Source organism: Oreochromis niloticus, linkage group LG2, assembly GCF_001858045.2.
Source record: "Oreochromis niloticus isolate F11D_XX linkage group LG2, O_niloticus_UMD_NMBU, whole genome shotgun sequence".
Lineage (NCBI taxonomy): Eukaryota > Metazoa > Chordata > Actinopteri > Cichliformes > Cichlidae > Oreochromis > Oreochromis niloticus.
This window is the reverse complement of record NC_031966.2, coordinates 12,585,230-12,609,506: the sequence shown is the minus strand read 5'-3', so window position 1 is coordinate 12,609,506 and position 24,277 is coordinate 12,585,230. Positions and strand designations below refer to the sequence as shown.

The following is a 24,277-nucleotide window of genomic DNA, read 5'->3' as shown; positions in this document are numbered from 1 at the left end:
AGCATTTCATAAAATTTTCAATAAGCTGATCGTTGTTGCTCTCAGAAACATAACCCAGACACAGGGTGTCCATTCTGTGTCGCTTCATGCGCGTGTTTGCGTGTCTGGCTGGGTCTTAACACAGGCTCTCTGTTATCCCGTCACTCTGCTGTCGGCATATCCACCTCCAGTTGCCGCCGACAAAGGCTTCCCAGTGGCTTCGATCAGCAATGCACCACAAACGCACACACAGTCCGTGCCCCAGTGTGTGCCAGTAGACAGTGGAGTAGCTGTGCAGGCTGCCAGCTCTCAGTGAGGGCCACTTTGTTTCACCTCTGGCTTGGACTCATGCCAGACAATCTGAGAGTCAGTCACTGGGTCACTTAATGAAGTAATTGAATTGGGAGTTTATAGTTATTCAGTGGAGCTCTTTTTATAATTTTCTTTTCCTATGCGAGGTGCTTTATTGCTTTCTATTCCAGTGTTCACTTATGCAAGTCAATGTCACCGTCCCTGTGAAATGTTGTCTGCCGTGCAAGAACCCCGTTTGTCTGCAGCAGCATCAATGATTAGCATTGTAATGGGGTGTCTATGGGCTCTTTAAAAAATATAGTCTTAAAATGTCTCAAAGTATGCATTTACTAATAAAAGGCCTTAGAAAATTCAAATTCATTTTGGATGACTCTCAAATGTTTTTAGTCTCACCACCGTGAGATTTTTCCAGCACACAATGCTGTTGTTTTGTCCCTCTGTACACATTTAGATTGTGCACTGGGAGTGCATCTTTGAGGCTGTGCTTTACAGTTCAAATACCCGTTTCATGCTCTTTATATGTGTGCAAAAACAGTTATGACAATTTGTCCTGTGGCCTGCCAGGCTTGTAATATACTGAGAGGAACCCTGTGGATGAGGATCACAAAGGAGGCTTCGCTAGCCTCACTAGCCAATTTACACAACAATGTTCCTAAACTTAACCAAACGATGCCATTTTTGTCTTACTTTCCTTAAAAAGGTCTGAATTTACCTTAAAATTTCAACTTTAATGTGAATAATGGTGAATAATTTTGTTGAATTCAAAAGTTTCCAAATAAGTAATGTTGTGGTTTGTTGATTTGAATATTGAGTAAGTGCTTCTTTTTAAGCAATCAGTGTGGGCTGAGCTTTTAAAGCCCTTTGTTAAAGAAGGAAATCAATTATTTACAGGTTCCATTGTTTCAATAATCTTTTGGTTTTCTGTGTTTTATACAGTAAACGTTTCTTCGACTTCTGAAACAGTTTTGAGCATTTCTCATAATGTTGTAATATTTTACAGACAAAATGGAAAATGGGAAGGGGGGGGAGGATGGCTGAATGGACCGATGACGGAGATTAACGACTCTTTTGTGCCATCACTTTGAAGCTAAAGCTGCAACTACCATTTTATTTTCACATTATTTCACATTTTCATGCATTTCACACTAAATTGTAATTAATCAACTTCCAGAGTGCAAAGAGACATTAAGTCATATTTTATCTGAGCACTGGTCCAAACCCTGGTCAACTTAGAATTGAAGTTAGTGGAACTATGAGTAGAAACAGTTTGTTTGGTGTGGCTACTGCCAGTTAATTTTCTATCGATCACTTCTCTGATCAATAGGCTAATATATGTATGTTCTTCTTTCTCAGGACCTGGAGATCGTCTACTCTTATCTCCATGGGATGGAGGCCTTATCCAACCTGCGAGAGCACCAGTTGAGGTGAGTCCCTGCACACCTCCCCTGTACTTAATTAACATTTCCTGAAGCTTGATATTCCCATTGCATTAATTTAAAATTCAAATTAATGCGTGGTGACAACTCCTCAGTGTATGCTGCAATGTTGTCAGCGGTGGAAAATTAACATTGAACCACTAGCTATGCTGTATGCTATTGAGCTACTTCTATTTCTTTGTAATCCAGGAGCCAGTGCACCCTCCAACAGCATACTTATTGGATTTTATTTTTTAGACTATAATTTACAATAAGCATCCAAGTGCAGTTATTACTATAGTACATCTTTATGGTCTGTCTCTAGCATCTTAAACCAGCATATTTATTATTCAGTTTTTAGTACTTCTGGACCTTTCAGTCTTTCTTTGTAACACACTAATAACATATGTTCATTCTTCATATATTAACTGGCTGGAACTTCATTTTTAACAAATGGACATAAATATCACTACATTTTAGTGAGCTTCTCATTTCAACAGTCAAGAATGTATTTTGTAATATTTCTTTAAAGTTGACCTGCTTTTCTCATTTTCAGTTTTTGACATACAGCTTATTTTATAATGGATCTCGATGGTTTGAGTTGGTGCACCAGCTGAAATGAGCCATTTTGGCTCCTCTGTCTTCTCAAGAGGGCAAAAAAAGGGCTTTTCTCCTCCAGATAAAAATAAATGATACCTGCCATCAGACTCTTAAATCTTGATTATTACCAGCCTCAATACCACTTATCCATGCCCAGCTGCTAAAACTGCAGAAGTTATTTTTTCTCTTCCAGTTGTATAAATCTGTTTGACAGTTTAGCCAGCATCTAAAGTATCTGCTATGACTAAACTGTAAACTGACTAAATGACTAAAGCGAAGTCATTGTTGCACTTTTCCCCTAATAATCTGTACCTATACCTGACCGGGTCCCCTTGAGGCCGTACTCTCTGCTGAAACCTTGAAGTAATGAGCCCGCCCTGCTCTACCGTTCATGCGTCAGTTTGCCTTTTGCTCCTCCATCTTCTCTGCCTGGCACACACTTTCCAAACACTGCATGTCAGAAGTCTGTTCCCAGCATGCCTCGTGTGCATACATGTGGATTATACTAGCAAGGGAACAATGTGGCGGTGCATGACCCGCGAGCTAGAACATTCCACTGTGTGACCCCTCAGAGGCCTCCCACCCAGCACTAACCCCTCTCCCTCCTCCTTGTTTTGGATCGTACAGAAAAGGAATGTCCCCGTAGTCCCACAGACCAACCCCTCTTGCCAACTTCAGTTTCAGCAACTTAATAAAAAAAAAAAAAAAGCTACCAGCCAGACATCCCACTAACGATATGATCATATTATACTTCTGTTGTCTGAACATTTTGGGAGGACTGTGTTGTTTTTCTTCTGTGGTCCTTTTTCACAGTAACTTGTTTTTCTAGAGCTGGGATTGTATTTGTAAAGAGGCTACAACATGCTGTCCACCCGCAGCTGTTTTTGAAAGCTTTTGTGTTTTGATCAGTTACTGTTTACTACAGTTGTTTGCATGTGATGTTGAAGAGCATTTGTCTTCTCTATACAGGCATCTGGGGAAAGCCTGACATGAATGGACTTAAAGTGAAAATGTTTCGATTCCAGAATTTAGAACATAAAAAACTGAAATGTGTATATACAGTTATAAAAGAACTCGCTGCACAAAAAGAATACAAGAAGCTGTGAGGCTGGATTTTTAAGGGCAGAGTTAAGTTTAAAGATTATAATATTATCAAATAGATTTTTTTGCCTCTGTACAGGCAACAAGAATGCCGGTCTGTCTGTTCTTCCCAGGCCCAGAAGCTGGATATATCAGGAATTCCTTCAGGGAATTCCTTCATATTTGCTACGGACATCCACTTGGACTCGGGCAATAAATCGTGCATAAGACATGCAACCACAGATCATGTTTGATGCTGCTAAAAAAATAAATAAATAAATGCCTAGAAGTACAACTGGGTAAAAATCGAGAAAAAGACAATTTAACCAGTGGTGCAGTGGGACCACATAGTCAATGTGGGCTTTATTTTAGAGGACATACCAGTACATACTCACTCTGCTTTTGTTAAGTAAGAAAGTAAATCACTGCAGTGGCTTAGCTTAAACGTAGATGTGTAAAACTTACCTTTCTAATATCTTTAGAAAGGAATCTTCCAGATGTAAATGTTTCACTGAATTAAGTTTAAAAGTAACAATTATGTAATTGGTGATCAATTAGTTAAAATACCATAAAGCATACCCAAATAAAAAAGGAGATTTTTAAAGCTTTAATTTTCAGCAAATTTAATGCCCAGACATGAACAAATGTTTCTCTGCAGTTTGAGGATAAAGCTATCTCGCCATATTTTATAAGGAACAAGGACTGTAGTCTTTACGTTGTGTATTTGCCTAGAAAAGATCTGTCATACCAGTTATAAACCAAGTATCATTTAACCAAGAAAAATTAGAAAATTATGAGGCAAAACAAGTCACTTCACCTATCAGCAAACGCCTCAATAGACCATAGTGCAATGCAACAACCAGAACCAAATGGACAACCTGGCAACTCTTTATAACTCCCAGCACTCTAAATTTTAATTATAATCAGCAGCCGGTTTTCTGACTGTCAGTGACTGTTGCTGAAGGTGACTCTAGGATATGCAGAAATTTGCTAGTTATAGATTTATAATAACACAACATTTGATAACATTTGATCATAAATTCACTCAAACACAAATATGATGCCTAACTGTGATTCTTTCTTCCCTCTGTTTCCTCTCTCTCTCTCTCTCTGCAGGATCATGTGTGAGACGGTGCGTTATGAGAGACATGAGGCCAACGAAGTGCTATACTAGTAAGTACTGTCTCTGTCTGCTCGGGTATTCATAATATTTGTCCAGAGCCGCATGAACAAAGCGAAAAAACGATGGGTAGACAATGTAACAGTATTTTCAGTTCTTTGTAATCAAAGCACACTTTGCTTCAGGATATAAATCGGTGTTATTGATGGGATGAAACATGCCGACTGCATACAGAAGAGTGACCCCGGTGACTTAATAAAAATAAATGTCATTAAAGTGCAGAAACGGTATGAGGCAGATCACTCTATAGCACAACTGAAGGATAGAGAACATAGAAATGACATCCAGTCATATTTCAGTGCGATTCAATAAGTGACTGATCTAAATTGTCAATGAAAGCTGGAATAGCTCCTAAAAGCATTTTCTTCAGTTTGGAGAGAGCCAGCAAGGCACTAGTGGTGATGCTTACATGCTTCCTCCTGTGAGCTATCTGTTTGGAGGGTTAATGTGATCAGAAAGCTGCATTGACAGCTTTCAGAGAGCGCGCGTGTGTGTGTGTTGGATCCATTTTGAAAAAGCTGGCACAACTGTGGTAAGCACAAAACACACACAGTGTTTGACTGCTGTCACATATTGAAGTCTTCCAAACACCCAGAGTGAGAATTAAGACAGTTAATTAACTCTGTCAGCGTCTCGGGGGGCTACAGAGGGGGCAACATCCCTTTTCCTGCCTTCCTATCCCCCGTGTGTGTGTGTGTGTGTGTGTGTGTGTGTGTGTGTGTGTGTGTGTGTGTGTGTGTGTGTGTGTGTGTGTGTGTGTGTGTGTGTGTGTGTGTGTGTGTGTGTGTGTGTGTGTGTGTGTGTGTGTGTGTGGTGGATGGTGTGGAAAAGTCAACACCTCATTAGAAGCCCACTTGGCAGTGGGGGAGCTGATTAAACAATAGGAATGCAGATTAAATGGTGGCCACAGTAGAGTCCAGCTTCAGCAAGATTCCTTTAGGTGCCCCACACCACTTACTTGTACACACACTCAGAAACACTAAGGCTACGTCCACACTAATGCGTTTTTGTTTGAAAACGCATCGTTTTCTCTCAGTTTTGGCCTCCCGTCCACACAGAGACGGCGTTTTCGCTCAAGTAAAACGCGGCGTTTTGAAAATGCTCTCGAAAACGCATACATTTGAAAACTGTGCTTTCGCGTCGCAGTGTGGACAGCGAAAACGGAGACTTTCAAAAACGATTACGCATTTTAGTCATGTGACTGATTAAACAAAGATAGCGGAGGGCATTCTACAGCAGTTGTTTTGTTTGCTCTCAATTTTGACAGCCCTATTAAAGATTAATATCAGTCTGTACATGCTCCAGATAGCTTTTCTTCAAATTCTTTAACTCTCAATTGCTTTTGGAACTTTGTACTTTTGTGTTAATCGCAGCAACAACTCCACCTCATTGTTAGTCCATTTAAAAAACTTGGTGCTTTTCCTCAACATTTTGCCGCGACGTTTCAAAGAGCCGAAAAGTAAATAAACGGCTGACAGAAATGAGGCAGGTCGAATCGTCTTGCGTTTCATGCATGCGCAGCACTGGAACGTTTTTGGCCGTTTCAGTGTGGACGCACAACGACTGAAAACGATACTGTAATGCGGAGCGTTTTCAGATGAAAACGCTGCTTTCACATTTATCCAGGCTAGTGTGGACGTAGCCTAAGTATAATATATGTAACTTTATATTGACATAAGCAGTTAATTAGCTCGTTCACTTTTAACCTAAGTTGTTAAAATGTATTTTTAATGTCTTTAATGCCTCCTTACAGTAACTGTTTGCAAAGTCATTAATAAATGTTAAACCTGACTGCTTTTTATTGCTTCAGAAAAACCAAATTATTATTACTACTAGTAATGTGTGGTTAACACATTCTCTGAGCACATGAAGGATCCCCAATTCAGGACTGCAAGGAGGCGCAAATCCCCAGGAGGGTTGTATCAGGAAGGGCTTTTGTCGCAAAAATCTGCCAAATCGAATATACGAACTAGAGATGGCACGATACCACTTTTTTATGTCCGATACCGATACCGATATCATAAATTTGGATATCTGCCGATACCGATATGAATCCGATATAGTGTGTTTTTTTTTAATCAATAAAACTGTTTTTTTAATATCTTGCTGCATTTTGTATAAGTTCATACTCAAGTTTAAATAAACAACAACACTAAAGCTATTCTGTTATACCTGTATGTAAAAAATACACTGCACCCAAAATATTTCATAGTTCAGCAACACTGATCAATCTAATAAACTTAAACCTACTCCATCCTCCCTATTCTGGTATTTTAAAGAGTACTTAGCAGAAATATTAAGCAACCTAACTAATAGGGAACCACCCCCCACCCTCCACCTCATGATGCTTAATCGATGTAATCAACTTTAATTTGATGCAGGGCGAAAAAAAATGCACAGAAATAAATTATTTTTCAAGAATAATTAAATAGATTCAACATCTTTCTTCAACAGAATTGCAGACTGCACAGATGGTACCTTCCCAAAGGAAAAGTACTATAGCTTACTAGAGTATATTAGACTTAACAGTTACTATATACAGTAATGGACTTCTATACATTTTACATCAGATTAAAACTTTGGGTGTAAGATTCAGATAATTATTTATTAAAAGCTAGACATTTTAAATGAGAATAAGAAAGAAAAGTATGTCTTTGTGCCCCCCTTTTCCCTGTTCATGCCCTATCGGCCCCCCTGGCTGCACTTTGCTAGATCCGCCCCTGCACAGTTACCAGCCGTCAGCTACATAGAAAAGGATCCTGGTGTAGAAAGTAATATTAAATAAATTCTAACAACAGCTTATCAAGCTTAAACGTGCTGCTGTTGTTCAGCCGCTGGTTTCCTCTTTCTGGTGCAAAGTGGGCCAAAAACAAAGAAGAGAGACGGACTCACGACAGAAAAGCCGATCAGCTGATCGTTAAGCAGTTTCACGATTGAAGTAGCGGCAGGAGAGGGAGGGAGAGAGAGAGGCAGTCGCTCCATATATTGGTTGTTAAGCTTAATGCGGGAATGCTTTACAAACATTCAGAGATGAACTTGCACACTTGCTTTACTTCTCTCTGGGATAACTTCCTCGGAGATTAAATGCTGGTTTGGTAGCGAGGCTACAAATACACACAGCCGCTCTATCACATGACCCATACTGCTGCAACTTGCTACGGTTATGAGCCGAGTTACGCCGTGTCGCAAGTTTTGTGAGCTGCTTTTTTGATATTTAATGGATCGGATTACATTTTTTATTTCTCGCCGATATCCGATCCAGTAATTTAGGTCAGTATCGGACCGATACCGATACGTAATATCGGATCGGTCCATCTCTAATACGAACACATCCACTCTGGTAAATCCTTGTGAATAAGGAAGCAGCCTTTTTGTTGTTTATCCATTGGTTATTTAAAGGTACCCTTTCGAGAAGCATCATCTTGGGCAGTATGCTGGCTGTTGACTCACAGTGAGACTCAGGCAGGTTCTTATGTGTGGAGTTGCAGGTTATCTCTGTGCTTCCTTGTTGTTTCTTTAGGACTACAACATTCATATATTGGCTTTTGCCAATGTATCCGGTATCAGCATTTATAATTTGCCAATAACTTAAAGTTAAAATAAAGAAATGATGGGATAATTGAGAATTTATAAACATTATTTTAATGCAAATCCTAAAGCTGAAACTTGTGTTTTAATACTTCTTGTAAAGTGGGTGTTATGGGTCACCATCATTGCTATTCTCTGCTTGTGTATGTGGGTGTGATCTGTGTCTTTAAGGTCTAGATATCCTCACTTGATGACACCTTTTAAGTGCATGGACTGGGCCTACTTAAGTGGCCTCCTCAACTAACCGGCTCTCTGGTTTTTCTTACCCTTCATCACTACCCCAGGTTTTACATCGGACTCTTTATTGGTTGCCCGATTTTGTTAATACATGATGTTGTTTGTTGTTTGTTTGTCTTCCTGCTTGTGTTGCAGGATTACAGGCCAGCCGTAACATAACGGGAGATTATTTTAAGCAAAGTTTATTGGTGAATTAATTGTTGTAGCCTTGGAACTGCATTAACTTCCAAAATCATGCTGATGTTGACACATGAGAGATTTTTCCAGTTGGAGCTAATCTGGTTAAGTAAACTTATGGTTGTTATTGTGACCTTCACCACTTTGTTGTTTTTGTCCAGTAACCCTGTTGTGGCCCCTGGCATACCCAGGAATCCAGATAAAGACTAGTTGAGGCCTAGTCAGATAGAATCTGTCTCTTAGGAAGAAAGCGGTTAAGTTCTAGAGTTGGTTACTGGAAATGTTCATTGTAGCAATAACATGTTGAGATAAGCTTAGTAGTGTTAAGTTTGATTTGGACTGACAGTATAGAGGTTGCAGTAGTGCTAATGCTATTTAAATAGCAATAATGGTCTAAAATAGTCTGAAGTGTTGCTGAAAATGAAATGTCTGTACATTTTGATTCCTTACTTTTGTCTTTGTGCTGGCCTTTGCAAGTAACTGTACTATTATGTGCTTTGTTGGTTGTGAGGCTACGTTAAAACTGTTGCAGCCTTTCAAGCCAGCTGTAACAGCAGTTTGCGGTTGAGTATGAGTAGGCACTTCAAGTAGTGGTGACATAAATTACAAAATTTGTGTCCTTATTTACTGAATGTGTTTACTTTCACTAGTGTGTTAGTACCAAGGATACTTACCTACACTGGCAAAAGATCAAAGTTTTATTTAAAGTTGGCTCTTTGATCAAATCAACCCCGAATATCCATACCTGGCAAATAAAAAATAAAAGTCCAAAAATCAGACCTCCTTATTTGATGCTTGAAAGCTGTGGGTGAGGAAACTTCTGAAACAACCAACCACCAAATAAACACTGTGAAAGGATTTTAAAGTCTACTGAATATTGTTTGTCAGATAGGACCTTTAAAAGTACATTAATACAGTATTTTCTCACTGAACTGGGAAAGAAGCTATTGAGCTGCTGTCTTTCTCTAGGGTTTCAGTGTTGTCAAACATCTTTATGAAAATGAAAACGATGGAAAAAAAATGTGGATAAAATTTCACACGAAACAATCATTTTCAGCACTAGCTCCTTGGTGTGGTCCCAAACAATGTGGAGAGCATAACTGCTGGTAGTGTGCTAATTTACCCCTGAGCTAAAGCACAGAAACACAGCATACTATTTTGTTTTTGGGAAATTGCCTCATTTGATTTGCACAACTGTGCACGCTTACGCCAGTGTTTCTGGTTGTGTCTATTTACAGCTGTGTTTGCATGTATTTGTATATGCGTGCCAAGCTGTATTAACCTATAAAAATTGGTCAAGGCTCTCCCTTATAAGAGCTGTGCATTAAACAGCAGACGATCAGACTGAGTTTTCTCTGCAGGGTTTTAATCAGCCTGCTACACTGAAAACACAAGCTTTTAACAATCTATCTTCATCTCCTCATCTGTTTATAACAGTGGCAATAATAGGCTGCAAAATGAGGGCTCTAAAAGTTAATGGGGGAATTAAATTTTGATAGTATCAATATTAAGTTATATCCTAGAAAACCACATATAGTCTAAAGCATTACAATACTAAAGAAATTAGTTTAAAAAAATGCATTTAAAGTTGGTCTACAGTGACAATGAATCAAATGTCAGAATAATTTCCAAGACATTTAAGAGACAAGATTTATTTATTTTTATTTATTTTTTTTAGTTGGAGCTAAAGTTGACTGCTTCTGTCAAGGGAGAACATATTCAAAAGGACATTTTACATATAACTAAATCCCAGCTGTCTATTTATATATTTCTTTCTGTTCAGCAAACATGCAGTCCTGCTGAAGTGACCTTTGTAATGACTTCCACGCTTATAACTTTGCAGGCCCTGCATGGCTGTTGGCAGGCCTGCAGTAACGATTGGATGATAAGGGTAATAGTTTGAAAAAGTACTGCCTTGGGCTGCACACTCATAAAGACACATTCGGTATCACATGAAAACATCGCATCCTGCATTCTGCAAGTCTGAACCTCTCTGGATTTACCATCCGAAGATTAAAGTGCTAAACCCTCGAGATGGTGGCTGTCCTGGCACATTGTACAGTGGCTGGTGAAGAGGGTTAGCATCATCTGGCTGGTCTTTAACCTCTTCCATGTCAGCTCTATAAATGAAACCTTGACTTTTGACCCTCTCTGCTGAGTGAAAAATCCAACTGTATGTATTTGCAGGGCATTGTGCATTGCAGACCATAGGGAGCTATCTGCAGGGAGCATCGGTTGCCAGATAGAGGCAGTGACTAAAGAACAGCTGGTTTATGGGCTACTTTGGTTGTGCTGATGTCGGTCCTTTAGCCACTGTGGAGAAGAGCAGAGTTATAACATGCAAAGAGCTGAAGTTAAGTTTATTTTGTGTGTGTGTGATACCTCTCCTGTTCCTAGTCATCACTGCTGTCACTCCCTTCCCTGGTCTGACCCACTTGCCAACCAGGCAGCATTCGAACGGTATAGTTGAGCTATGCACTGGTAGGTTTTTTGGAGAACTGCAATGGTGCACATAATCTGGGTTGAAATCTCCCCTCTGTAGGCAAATACCTACACAAATTAACACAACTACAGTACCATAAAACAAGCATTATATAGTTTTAGGATTTAAAAAAAAAATGATTACACTGATAATCCATTTTGCCACAGAGCCGGAGTAAACCGTTGAAATACACTAATCCCCCCGTCCAAAGTCTGTACCCTTTTTTTGAATCATTAATGTGGTTTCACATTAACTTCTGATCCTGTGCAATTTGTGCTTTATGTTTATGTTTTTGGTTGGACAAATTAAAATTGCCTTGGGACTTTGAATGGACAGTAATTGTAAAACCCCCCCCCAAAAAACCAGATAATGTTCGTCATAATGAACTGAGGACAGACTACTGAAAATGATGTTGGCTTTTTTTTTTTTTTGTAAATCAATGAATTAATTTTTTTTTTAAATTAGTGTTGATTTGCTGAAGCCAGTTACTCATTTCTGTCGAGGAGAAAACATTATATTTGATCCAATATATTATGACAATATTAAAGAAGAACACTTAACAGACTGTGATATTTTAACCCCTGGCTAAGGTTCAGAGGGAGCAGCTGTCGGAAAGTTGCCTCACAGGCAGCTCCTGTTCCATGTGACAGCGTGAAGCTGCTTTCCTTCATAAACGGCGTCATGGGAAGGTAGATGAAGGAAAACTCTGGGAGAAAGAGCTGAAAAACTCATCACATCCCAGCGACCAGTCAGCTTATATAATTATTCATTCCAGTAAATTCTGTTCAGCTTGTGTGGCACTGACATGGAGACGTTAGTCATTTGCTAAGTATCTGGTAGAGCTGCTTTTTAATGACAGAAAAATGACAGATGGATGTTTATTTTTAGAATAAGATTTTTTCTTTTCTTTTTTTTTTTATATCCTGTCTTGAAAGGAAATATTTTGATGTTATGCAAAAAAGTAGTTTGGTCAGAAGTTTTAAGCGCTGGACTTTAACCAGTAGACTCTGTCGTCTCCTGACCTTTTTTCTTTTTCTTTTTTTAATTTTGTTTGTTGGACAGTTGAAAACTTTGAATGCCTTATTTCATAATATCAACACAACATTGTGAGACTGCCAGTCTCCTGAGTCCATGGTAAAAGCAGCATGACAATAACAAGTTAAAATAGTCAGAGTTGCTTGTTTGCCCCTTAATGTGAGTGTAGAAACACTTCTAGTGTTTTGAAACTCCTGATTGTTTGTGTGTGTTGTAATAATATGTGCAATAATATAGAGAAAATTGGCCTTTTTTATGTATTTATTTTACAATATTCTGTTGTATAGAAAGACTTGCATTCGGAGTTAATTTAATGAAAGTCATTTATGAATAAAGTTCAAAAACTACACTTGCAGAAATGTAAAGACTTTTTTTTGACGACTGTAATGTGTGTGTTATAAAGTCAGACCATCTAATCAAAGACATAAATCTTATGACAATCCATATTATATAACGCTATATATGGTCTCTGAAATCTAAACTTATACCATACATGAAGCAGACTGTTGAAACTGTGCTGATGCTGTGACTGCTGTCTTAGTTTTAGAAGTCATTACTGAAATGTTGGTGTGGACTTTGGGCTTAGTAACTGTTGTATAAAAAATCTGTAACACACTAGGAAAACGGGAAAACCCCCAAACCATAATGTTCAGAACAGTTAAACTGTGAATTTTTGAGCCTGTAAAATATTTTTTCTAAGAGCCAGCTATGATTCCCTTTACTGTTTGCAGAAGGCAATTATTCTTGAATGAAACAGTTTGTAAAAGTCAAACCTAATTTTGTGAAAGTCTTTGTCATAATAATTTTGTCCCCATTTTACCCCTGTTGCTGCCTCCATGGCGATCAACCAGATTCCCCACTGTTAAAGGTTTCCCTGTGAGCGTTTTGGTGGATGATGCTTAGCATTTGACTATCGCTTCCAGTACTCATGACCCAGTTCAGTCAAGCTGTCGCTCCACATAAGAGTCTTCTATCTCCTACTTTTTTGGTGTTGTATCTTCTCCTCCTACTCCTCAGCCATGTGAGGTGCTTCCCTCGCTTCCCTCCCTGCATGCCGGCAATTAATAATTGAACATTTCATTTCGTGTCGTATCCAAATGCAAAGAAGAGCCATAAAAAGGACTGAACGAGTCTGCAGGGAACCAGATGGAGATCAGTGGAGAAAAGGGGGAAAAAGAGAAGGGATGATTGTGGAGGGAGCGAGGAAGAATGTGCTGTGTGTCAGTAGGGTGTGCTGTCTGCAGCCTCATTAGTTGTGCAAGGAAAATGTGGAGAGGAGGAAGGAGGGGCAAGACTTTGTTCCCTTTGATTAAAAGGGGGAAAAACTCAGTCAGCACAGTGATGGTGGGTGTGGATATACGTTTCTGTGAAGAAGCAGATGTATAATAAGTGCACCCATCTTTTACCTTTCTGTAAGTAAAAACCAGTCCCACCTTGCAGATGTGTGACTGGTTATTAATTTCCATTACCTTGCCAATTAGTCTCACTTGAACCAGGTGTTGATGCACAGAGATAATAACTCAAGCCGATGTCTTATTAACACCAGAGAAACTTCAAGTACAAGATTTCATTTCTGCAGACGTTCATCTTCTGTGAGATGGTGAGGTTTCAAAGTACCAACTAATAAACAGACTGCTGGAGGCAGGCGTCGTATAGAGAAACATTTATTTTAGCCTGCTGTTAATATCATTTTGTGCATTCATAGTAAAGAGAATTAAGTTTTTTGCCTTTAGATGAAGCATAAAGTCCAGTGTCACTCAAATGTGTGCTTATATGGGATTAATAGATTTCTTACTATAATATTATTTAATAAACTGCACAAAACGCAAGAGGTAGATCTCAGACCCTACAGGCCACAGTTAGTTAAAGCAGCTCATAGCAGCTGTCGCATGTGGTGGTGGAGGGGTGGTTATTTGGGCTTGTTTTGCAGCCATAGGACACGGGCACCTTGCAGCCATTGAGTTGTCTGACTGAGTTTAAACCTCGTATACAACCTTGTATACAAACATATTCTAGAATTAAATGTGAGGCCATTCAAACATACATGCAACATGCATGCAGCCTTGCACTAGGTCATGCAGTTCATGCAACCTGACTAAAATGCTGTGGCAGGACTTTAAGAGATCTATGCATAAACAAATCCATAAACCTCAATGAACCACAGCAACGTAAAGAATAGCAGACCAAAATTCCTCCACAGATATTTTGAGCGACTCTTATTTGTATTGAACATTTATGCCTGAACTGCTGCATAATGATATTAAACTAAAATTGTTCAAAATGATGTTATAACTGGTCCTCCAGAGTTTTAAAGCTAAATGTTAGGGTAATGTACCTATCAAGTTTATTGGAGTAAATTGGATGAAAAAACTAATATGACTCTGATGTCTGCGTTAAATGTGAAACTGTTATCAGCAGCTGGTGGACTTTCTTTGCATAATTTCACCTGCTAAGAGCTGGAAAACTTTATCATATTTCGTATTTGTTCCAGTTTTGTTTCTAATCAGATATAACATGTTAACTGTACTTTAAATGCAGTGCTTTAATACATGGCTTAACATGCAAAACCTTACCTAGCCATACACAGTTGGAATTGCATTTTTTTTTTTTTTGTTTCAAACAGCTTTAAATTTGTTAATTTTCAGCTCAATTTGGAAACATATTAACTAACAAAGTAACCATAACGGCTATGGTGACATTAAGTTATTGTAGCATAAATTACAGCAGTTTACAAGTACTTGCATGTTTATTTTTGCCCATAACTGCTAGGACTTCAGGATTCATGTCAGATTTCCCATACTGCTGAAGGTTGGTATCAGTGTTACATGTGACAGGAATACTTCCTTCTCTGAATTTTTGCTTCTTCTTTACTGTCAGAGGTGCGTTTCCCAACACGTCTGATTAACAAGGCCGTCAACGATGGCTTTTCTTAGGGCTCACAAAACAGTCAAAAATTTCACTGATCACTGTTGTAATTACCTGAAAAATGCAGCACAGTGTCTCCAGTATAATCTGTTTTGATATAAGATTATACTTAACTAAATCCAGTAACGCGCAACTCACAATTTATGCTGGTACAGCAGCATTTAGCTTCCTTATACTTTATCTCACCAGCACAGCAGTTATATATGTTGATTCCCCTTGAAGCGCTCTGCATTGAATTGATTGCGTATAGATGAAAGCAAGCATTACTATTATTATTTATTATTATTGTTCGTTCGTTCTTTCTTTGTTTACATTCTCATTAGGTTAATATGTATGTCTCTTTGATAATCCTGCATGTAGCACAGATAGAGGGTTCAGCCTTTTGAGATTATCTCAGCGCAATCCCTGCGGTATCTGTGAAGACCCAAGGATAAGCGAGATGATTACACAGACAAAACTGATGAATTTTAAAATCTGAGGATATCCTTTCAACGTTAGCAGCGTAGTTTATTAACACTGACGTACCAAATGTGGTTTCTGAAAATTATATTTAGTGAGTTGTTTATCTGTAGGCAAATTCTCCTCAGTGGAATCTTTTGATGTTCCTTAATAAGGCCTGTGGTTCACATGCTCTGCCACACAATTCGTAAAACTGAAAAAAGTGCACGTCTTGATGTTTAGTGTGGGTTTGTTTACCCGTCATTACATCCCTGGAAAATGACTTGACAATCAGCTGCATCATCCAGAGGTCAGTGTGAGTTTATTTCAGAGGCCCATTTTCCCAGCAGTGTGGGGACAGACATGAGTCTTCAGTTCATTCACAGTTCTCTCTCTCTCTCCCGTCCTTTCAGTTTCTCGCTTTTTAATTTTTTGTAATTTTATTAGTCATTTGGCGCAGCGAGCAGTCTTGCATCACTGATGCATTAAGTCACAGTACCTGCACAGAAAATGGTGATAAGTAACCTGACACAGCAAATAATCTTCATCAATAGATTGATTTGTACATAAACATTTTCAATTCACTGTCGTAGAGGGTAAAACGGTGTTCTGCCTTGTGGACGTTCACAAAGATAGCTGCAGACTCCTACTTGTTCTTATTATACTACTTTGTAGTCTACCTGGAGAATCTTTGTGCTTTTGGTGGCCTTGTAGTGTAGTTGTTGTGCATACAAGTCTGCAGAGAGCCTTCTACACCTTGGTGCACACACTGATGATGAAATCCATGCCCCACGGTGACCCTTTCATGTAGTGGCATAGATTAAGCAGGGACCCCTTTTGGGAATTTCTGTCAAGAATTGTTTTTTCTTTTTATTATCCACAGCAACAAATGAAATGAAATATTTGACCTTACTTGCAAATCTGTTTTTTAATAGCCAGAATAGCTGTGATGTATTAGGATGCCTGGCGGTGTCTTATGATGCCAGTAGGATGTTGAATTGCTAACCCTTTGGGTCCTGTTGATTGTCGGTGGGGTCTTTTTGGATCATGTTTGTTTTACGCATCCTGCAAATAACAGATTGAGATCCAGAGCATTTTTCCATCTTTCCAAATCTAGAAAAATTCTCATTTTGTTCATCATCCTTAATTATACTTTTGGCTGCTTCGTGTCAAAATATCACCATATAATTCATTGCGAGCTAATGTATCTCTTTCTGTCTTTCAGCCCTGATGACATAGGAAGCTGCTGGTACATCCTGTTGTCTGGCTCAGTTTTCATCAAAGAATCCATGTTCTTGCCCAGAAGCAGGTAAGATCATCAGCCATTTTGAATGCTGTTTGAAGGCGTGATTTTTGGCAGTAACATGCAAGCATCCGCTTTCCTTCCAAGCCAATTTAAAATGAAGAAACAAATGGCTCTTTCTCCAAGATTTGTTTCCTGTCTTATCAGCTTCTTGTTAACTTTTATTAAAATTGCCTTGTAAAAATTTTGCACAGCAGCAAATGTTTGTATGCAGTTATGTGATTTCACTAAAGAAAATTTTAATCTTATCATTGTTTCTTTGGTTTCAAAAACAGATTTTACTTATGTTTTTGGCATAACTATTTAATTTTAATTTATATCTTTTTTAAAATCAGTTATTTAATACAGAAGTCCATTTTAACATTTACTTTTCCCTATGCAAATTGGTTTCTTCTCATGTACAAGAATGTTGCTGGGACATCAACATGACTTCTCTGCAGTTCAAGAGAAATACACTAGGCGACTAGGTCGAGAATAAAATACATGTCGTCATTAAAAATTATAAACAGTTATTATAAAATACATTTTTACACTCTAAAATTCTCAAGAACTATATCACTAACACTGCAAAAAGGTGAATGTACATCTGTCCATTCCTAATACACTTATCCAATTAAGGGTTACATAGAGGGGAAGCTGGAGCCTATCCCAGCTGTCATAGGGTAAAAAGCAGGATACATAGGCTTGGTTTGAAGCTGTGCAAAACCACATTATAGTAGCTTACACTGTAACACTTGGACCTTGCAAGTAGAGACACCTTGACTAAATCGTATGAATTCCTGACCATAATTAAAAGATTAGCATAAGTCATGTCCTTTTAAAGCTTTTGACCTGTATCACAGTAGTCTCAATAACCTTGGGTAGAAAGCATTATTGTCATCACCATTTTAGCATAGTTGAAAAGCTCAAGTAACACTAACCATTTCATTAGTCTTCCTCTTGGATAATTCCTGCGTTTTCTGATTTAACCATATTGCATATTATTTGTTTAGTTTTTGAGTGAGGCTAGAAAATAATTATTTATGGCACCTTCAGAGGACTTAAGACTCATGTTCCCCTCTCACAGCAGTGTTCACCACCTCTGAAGCCAAGACTCAAATGTTAAAAAGCTGCGATTTCACAAGTGGATCTGTTACATGAAATATCCCTGTAGGCGTCTTGAAAACAATGATCTTTTTATCCATTAGGCTTGCATAACACACCTACGGCCACTCTGAGCTCGAGGCCGTCACTTTAGCCCGTGGAGCAGAACTGTTCCGGCTGTACAGCGGGAGTCCGCTGAGGTCGTTCTTTGGGTTTGTACGAACGTGGGAGGCATTTAAAACGGAAGAGTTGATCGGAAATGTGCCAAAAAACTAGCCCCCTCTTAAATGTAACCTTTTCAGTTTTTCGAAGGTTAAAGTGTGTGTGTGGGATGCCCGAAGGGGGATCTGAAGGTACTGGCAGATTAAAGTTAATGCTTGACCACAGTCACAGAGGAGAAGAAGGCCCTGAAAGTGTTTACCAAGCATATGTTGCAAAGGAGCTTGTGGAGGGTGGATCCGCTGTGCTGTGTGAGACTGTATGGGGTTGATAATTAGCTCAGATGTTCAGAGTAAAGCCAACTGCTTTATTCAGGACTGTCACATTTATGTCTTCTGTGCTAAATTATGCATATGAAGCACCAACTGCACGTTGAGCGGTTTTAGTTTCTGCCAGAATGTGCTTCAGTGACACTAGCTGAGATTCATGTGAGCAACTAGATGAAAAGAAGGCAATCTGGCAATAGTTGTAAGGGAATGTTACATCGTGCAGAGCATGCAACATATAATATACCTGCAGAAGAGGCAGCACTAAGCCTGGCACAGTCATAATCTGAATGCCTGTTATAGATACATTCTGCAAAAAAAGCTTCATCTTTTGTTGAATGATTGTCTTCTTTTACAAGCAACAGCTGTTCATTCACCACAGCACTGACTTTTGTAGACATGCTGGGTGTGTAGAATGCAAAAGTCTGAATCAGTTGGATCAAACTTGACACGTTTCTTAGTATGAAGTCTTTGTGATGTCTGATTGAGCTTATGTAACAATGGAGCAGGTAAATGTTTAGAGTACTCAGAGTGAGCTCTTTTTTTATCATTTTACCCTCCACACTCTTCCAAATTTAATCCAAAGGTAACATTTCCATTAGTGAGGAAGCAGAATGGCCCCTAGTGTTTTGTTGGTCAACAGCATATTTAACATGGCAAAAGGTAGGCTCAGGCTACTTTAAACAAAAACTTTCAGATGCTGGTTTCTTTCCTCTATACAAATGTGGATATTGTAAGGCCTCACTCACACAGTCCTAGACTGGCCAGCAAAACCTAAGTTACTACAGTTTGCCTGGATGACATTGACTTGTTATCTAATAACAAAAAAATACTCGCCAACTATTCGCCAATTGACTATAAAACTAAGAAATCACAAACTGACATCGTCAGCCTTCAAAGTAAAAGTAGCTGCTTTTGGAAACTGATATTTTGCAGGAGTAATGTGACGCTGAAAGCAAACATTCTACTTTTCCACTTTTTGGACTTTTTCCGAGTTTTGCTGTTGGAAGTCAGTGTCTTCCATGTAACTGCAGCAATCCACTAACCAACAGAACGCTGACAAAGAGGTTTTTGGTGCAGTATTCTCTTCGCAACAATGACCGCAACTTCACCAGCAACCACTCACCACTAGTCAGGAAATGGATCTTTCGCTAATGACTGGTGGTTACCAGTGAGGCAGCAACCAATCTGTAGGCCTGAATGAGGCTTAATGTGATTTTTCTGTTGGACACAGTTCTGGATGCATTTGAGAGGGGCACCCAATCAAAATAAAAGGTTTGAAGGGATTGCAGCTGAGACTATTTGTTTCAGATAGTGGGTCTGAATCAAGACCCAGAGTTAGACAAACATGAATTATATAAAGTTACCTACCTGACTAACACAGGTTTGTTAATCTTAGTGAAACGGCACATACACTGTGTTGAAATCAGTGATACAATAGGAGCCAGTTCATGCCAACAATGAAGTAGAGAAAAATAAGCATTGTTAAATTTACCAAGGTAATTTACTATTGCCCTGGCTGATTACATTATGACCAACTGTCATTGGTTGTTGTAGTTTTTTTTATATTCATACACTAATTTTATTAATGAAATTTTTGTATTAGCCCCCTAGTATTTTGTGAGCCACCTGGCTCCATTTAAAAGAAAGAACAAAAAAGTTTTTTTGGTGGAAATGAAGCAGAACCTATTTCCTCAGTGACAATCAGACGTTTTCAAAATGACACATTCAATGGCACATTCTGAGTCAACGTTTCAAGGACTCCTGGGTCATGAAACTCACTCAGGTTTTGAATGACAGTCTGCATTTTCAGTTCAAGAATGAAAAGGAGAAGAATAAGACTTTTTCTTGACAGCGGCGTTGTGACTGTATTCCCGTAACAGTGCTAGAGAAACTCTGTACAATCATTTAATATGATGCAAAGCTGTAAACCTAACTGAAATCTTCCTGTTGTCCTGGTAGGAAACGTGACTGTCATAGTTTGTGTTAAAACATTTGTTTGTCTTATCATCTTATTATGAACATTTCTGTTGTTGTTTTTTTTTGTTTGTTTGTTTGTTTTGTTCTGTTTTCTTTTACATGGATTGTTCTTATTAACGGTTTTCCTATAGGGGCAAAACACTGGGTGGGAGGAAAAGATCCAGACACACTGCCTCACCTAGTCTATAAAGAGGACAAATGGTGAAGGTAAAATGGCTCGGAGGGGAAATTGGTTGTGGCACGAGTAACTGAATGGAGTCCAGTGGGACTTCCTGAAGCTTTTAAAGATGTGGTGGAATTGGGTTTCAGACAGGCCCTACCCAGAAATGGCTGTTCATATCTACACTAGCAGCAAGGTTGAAAACCTGATACGTCTCCATCATCCTCTCAGTGCTTCTCTCGCTCTCTTACTGCCGGTAGCTGTAGTGAGATCTGATCCAGGGGGAGATGAATGGCTCAGTCATTAATCGTAGAAGCTGGAACTGTATGCCGTAAACCCAAAATCAAATATAACCTAAATAGATACATGTTTGGTCATGGTACGCTGAAGGCTGACTTCAGCAAACCGTGACCAAAGTGCACTACTGGTGATTTAGTCAGCTTTAAAAGTGACAGTCAGCCTTGTATATTTTGTTATGATTCTGCAGAGATTGTAACTCTTATTTCATAAAAATGTTTTGGCATTTATACCGTACTTCTTGAGCCTTGGTGACCACCCGGAGCTTTAAACTGAGTGCAGCTTGTTATGTTCAGTGTTTCTATCGTAGAAACTCGCACAATGCATTGCGGCAGTTTGGGATACAGTATCCTCCTGCCTAAGGAGGTTTTAGACCACCAACTTTCCAATTAATGGACATCCTCAAAAACAGGACAGAGGAAAAAAGCGGCATTTAAAATTCAAGCGTGTGTTCAGTGTGTGATCTGCTAAAACTACCAATACAGTGTTTTTACATGATGTAAGACAGTTATACAAAAAGCACTCATTTTATCGCAGAGCATCATGTACGAAATGTTATTGTGTTACTATTTTTGGCATCTTTTTACTGAATTCAGAACACTGAGTGGTCATTATAAGTTAACACCCAGGTAGACTGCCTCCTCTGACTTCAAGCAGGCTGAGTAGCGAAGATTGGTCTTGCTGAGGTTAAGCCTAGGGAATGTTTCCTTTTTAAAATTGCAGAGAAAGTCCTGACAAAGGGACAGGAAGGCATTTCAGTTTAACTGACTGCTTACTTGTTTACTTTCATTTTTAGTTGCCACGTATTTCTTTTTTACACACCGTCTGTTTAGGTTAAGATACCAAAGCTACTTGGCTCGGGTTATAAGATAATGGTTTGATTAGAAATCTACACTTTCACATTGTTAGCCACATGCAGGTTACCGGGGTGATGACTGCACTGCAGATTTTAAATGTGCTTTCAGTTCGTGACTGATGATATCAGATGATAACTGCCTACTGAGCCTGTTAGCAGCCACAGGATGGTGCTTCCTAGTGAGATCTATGGGATTACAACTGATAATGACCATTTAATGGGATGAAAACATTTGGAACGGGTGATCTGTTGTGACAGTTGTCTTCCACTATATCACTCTGCACAGAATAAAACTGAATTTTTTTGCAGCTGCCACTTTCCAGATGTTACGCATCTATTGGTCGGGCCATTATTGAGATGGTTGTGTTTTAGGCGAGTGTCTTTGAGAGCTTTTCAACTACTGAGCTGTTAATGGTTTCAGGGATGAATTTTCCTTCAGAAGATTTTCCAGTGTAGGTGTGTTCCTTAAATTAGATGTGCCAAATCTGCAACTTTCAAATGTTAACAACAGGCTAAAGACGAGGATTTGCACAATCATTATTTTCACATGTACTCTGCATTCAACACTAAACTATTTTTAGCCATAGTTTCTTGTAACTGCATGGAACTGTGGACTTCCACCCTGAAACACCCTTTAGTAAACCCAGACTGATTTTACTTCCCCTCCTCCACGGTGCTGTGTGCATTCATTTTCAACATACTGCTATCAAAGCTTCTTTCGTTCATCCATTTCCAAACTGTTTTCTCATCATCACTCACTCCTTACACTGGGTAAACCAAAACCACAACTCTTAACATAATCATCCCATATGGGAAAATTGGGTTTTTTGGTAGCAGAGGAATGTCTGCATCATCACATCTTGTGAAGTGCTGGGAAAAAAAGGCCGGTACAGATGAGACTGTTTCTTGACAGGCAGACTCATCTGTGACTGTAGATGACAAACTAATCCAGTGATAATTTATTCTCTTGTTGCACAATGCAGATCTTTCTCAACGCTTCTGATGTTCATTTCCATTCTGTGGAACAGTTGCTGGCTGAACAGGAGATTTTTTTTTTTTTTTTTATTAATTCATTTCATGACTAAAAATGGTTACTGTGCTTGTGCATCTCATTATTTTTTAATTTTAATTGAAACATTAGGTGCTCATCCATCTGGTGTGATTTTAATGGTGGTTGTTTTTGACAACCAAGTAAGTCTTATTTTCTCATTTTAGAGCAATAGTATGTTTAAAAATAAACATTTCTAGGTCCTGCCAGCGACAGGCCACAGACTGTGAAACAGTCCTGTTGGTTTGTTTTGACATGAAATTTTGACTTTGTGCTGAATATTTTTTTTTGTCCTCAGTTTTTTTTCTTTTTTTCGTGAGTTCTCAGATACAACACAGTCATGTGAACAGGACTACTCCACAAAATGACACTTATTATATCATCGGGGTTATCTTGCCTTTGGCTTTGAGGTTTTATTTTTCATTATTTTATTTTATTTTTTTTAAATTGAAAGTCTGCTCTAAATCCAGGGACATGTAGTCTGACTATTAACCTGGCAGGAATCATCCAATAAATAAATAAAACCCCATCAAGCTGCACCATGGAAAGTTTAGGTCTATAAATTGAAAACATCTCCCCATATGCTGGGTCCTCTTTTTTCCTCAAATTTCTAAGCTGCATTTAAAAAAAAAAAAAAAAAAGAGTTCCAGCAGGAAATGAAGTTTACTCAACAACACTCAGGTTAAACATTGATCACTTGCTATGAAGTCTGTTTGTACTACCAGAATGTTTGTTATTATCTTGCTAGTGAAGGGGTGTGGGTGGTTGTATTTCTATCATATTGATACTATAGAACACCCAAGGTTAGGGATGGGGATTGATAAGAATTAGCAATTCCGATTCCATTATCAATATCACTTATCAATTCAATTCCCTTATCGATTCTCATTAGCTCCACTTTGAGAGTCACCACCATCTCTAAGCAGCATATGAAAATCATTACATTCATGTAAATTAATTACATGCTGAGTTGTCAAATGTTTGTGCATGTTGGAGGTATTTTCCCTCTTTGTGATCACCGTTGGGGTCATTACTGAAAAAAGTAATTGTTACACATATTACACAGAACACTTTTCTTAAAAGTAACGCAGCACGTTACTTAATTACACCCGGGAGAAAGACATTTGTTACACTACTCGTTAAGTTACTTTGATGTTACAGTCTCATAATTACCAGTTAAAATATAAACCTCTAGCCCCACACACCAACACAAATCCCTATCCTAATGAAGACGCATGCAATCTATCTCTTAGTATTTATGTATGAACACAAAGCCGACAACACAAATGAAAGATGGAAACCAGCACAAAAAGACTTTAAAGCGGTCGTCACGATGACTCTGCAGTAGAAACTGAGACTACAGCCTGACTGCTCATCAGTTTGATACCTGTTGAAGTTCAGCAGCGGCTTCACTGCAAATGACTGCTCACTTTATCACGGTGCTGGGCTGGGGTCAGCATTTACTCAAATTCAACACCACTCTGGGCTCTTGGCTAGCTTAGCGTTAGCGGTCTGTCTGTGCAGGTGCTGAAGTTGCGTTAACAGTATGATGCAGTTGTTTCCGTCCTGGAGCAGTATCCATCGCGCTCCCATTCTTTGTGCAGTAAAATAAAAGTA

The 24,277-nt window shown here is 38.8% G+C and overlaps 1 protein-coding gene across 12 annotated transcripts in view; it reads left to right on the top strand.

Moving 5' to 3' along the window:
- rapgef2b (Rap guanine nucleotide exchange factor 2b) overlaps nt 1–24,277 on the top strand; it is a 108,240-nt gene that overhangs the window by 25,901 nt on the left and 58,062 nt on the right. For all 12 annotated transcript variants that reach the window (XR_003221528.1, XR_003221529.1, XM_025910129.1 and 9 more), the window contains exons 2-4: nt 1,645–1,715; nt 4,503–4,559; nt 16,674–16,757. Coding sequence is in view for 10 of the 12 variants with exons in the window: in XM_025910129.1 (XP_025765914.1) it covers nt 1,645–1,715; nt 4,503–4,559; nt 16,674–16,757 (212 nt within the window). In the remaining 2 variants the exon portion in view is untranslated. The remainder of the gene's footprint in view (nt 1–1,644; nt 1,716–4,502; nt 4,560–16,673; nt 16,758–24,277) is intronic.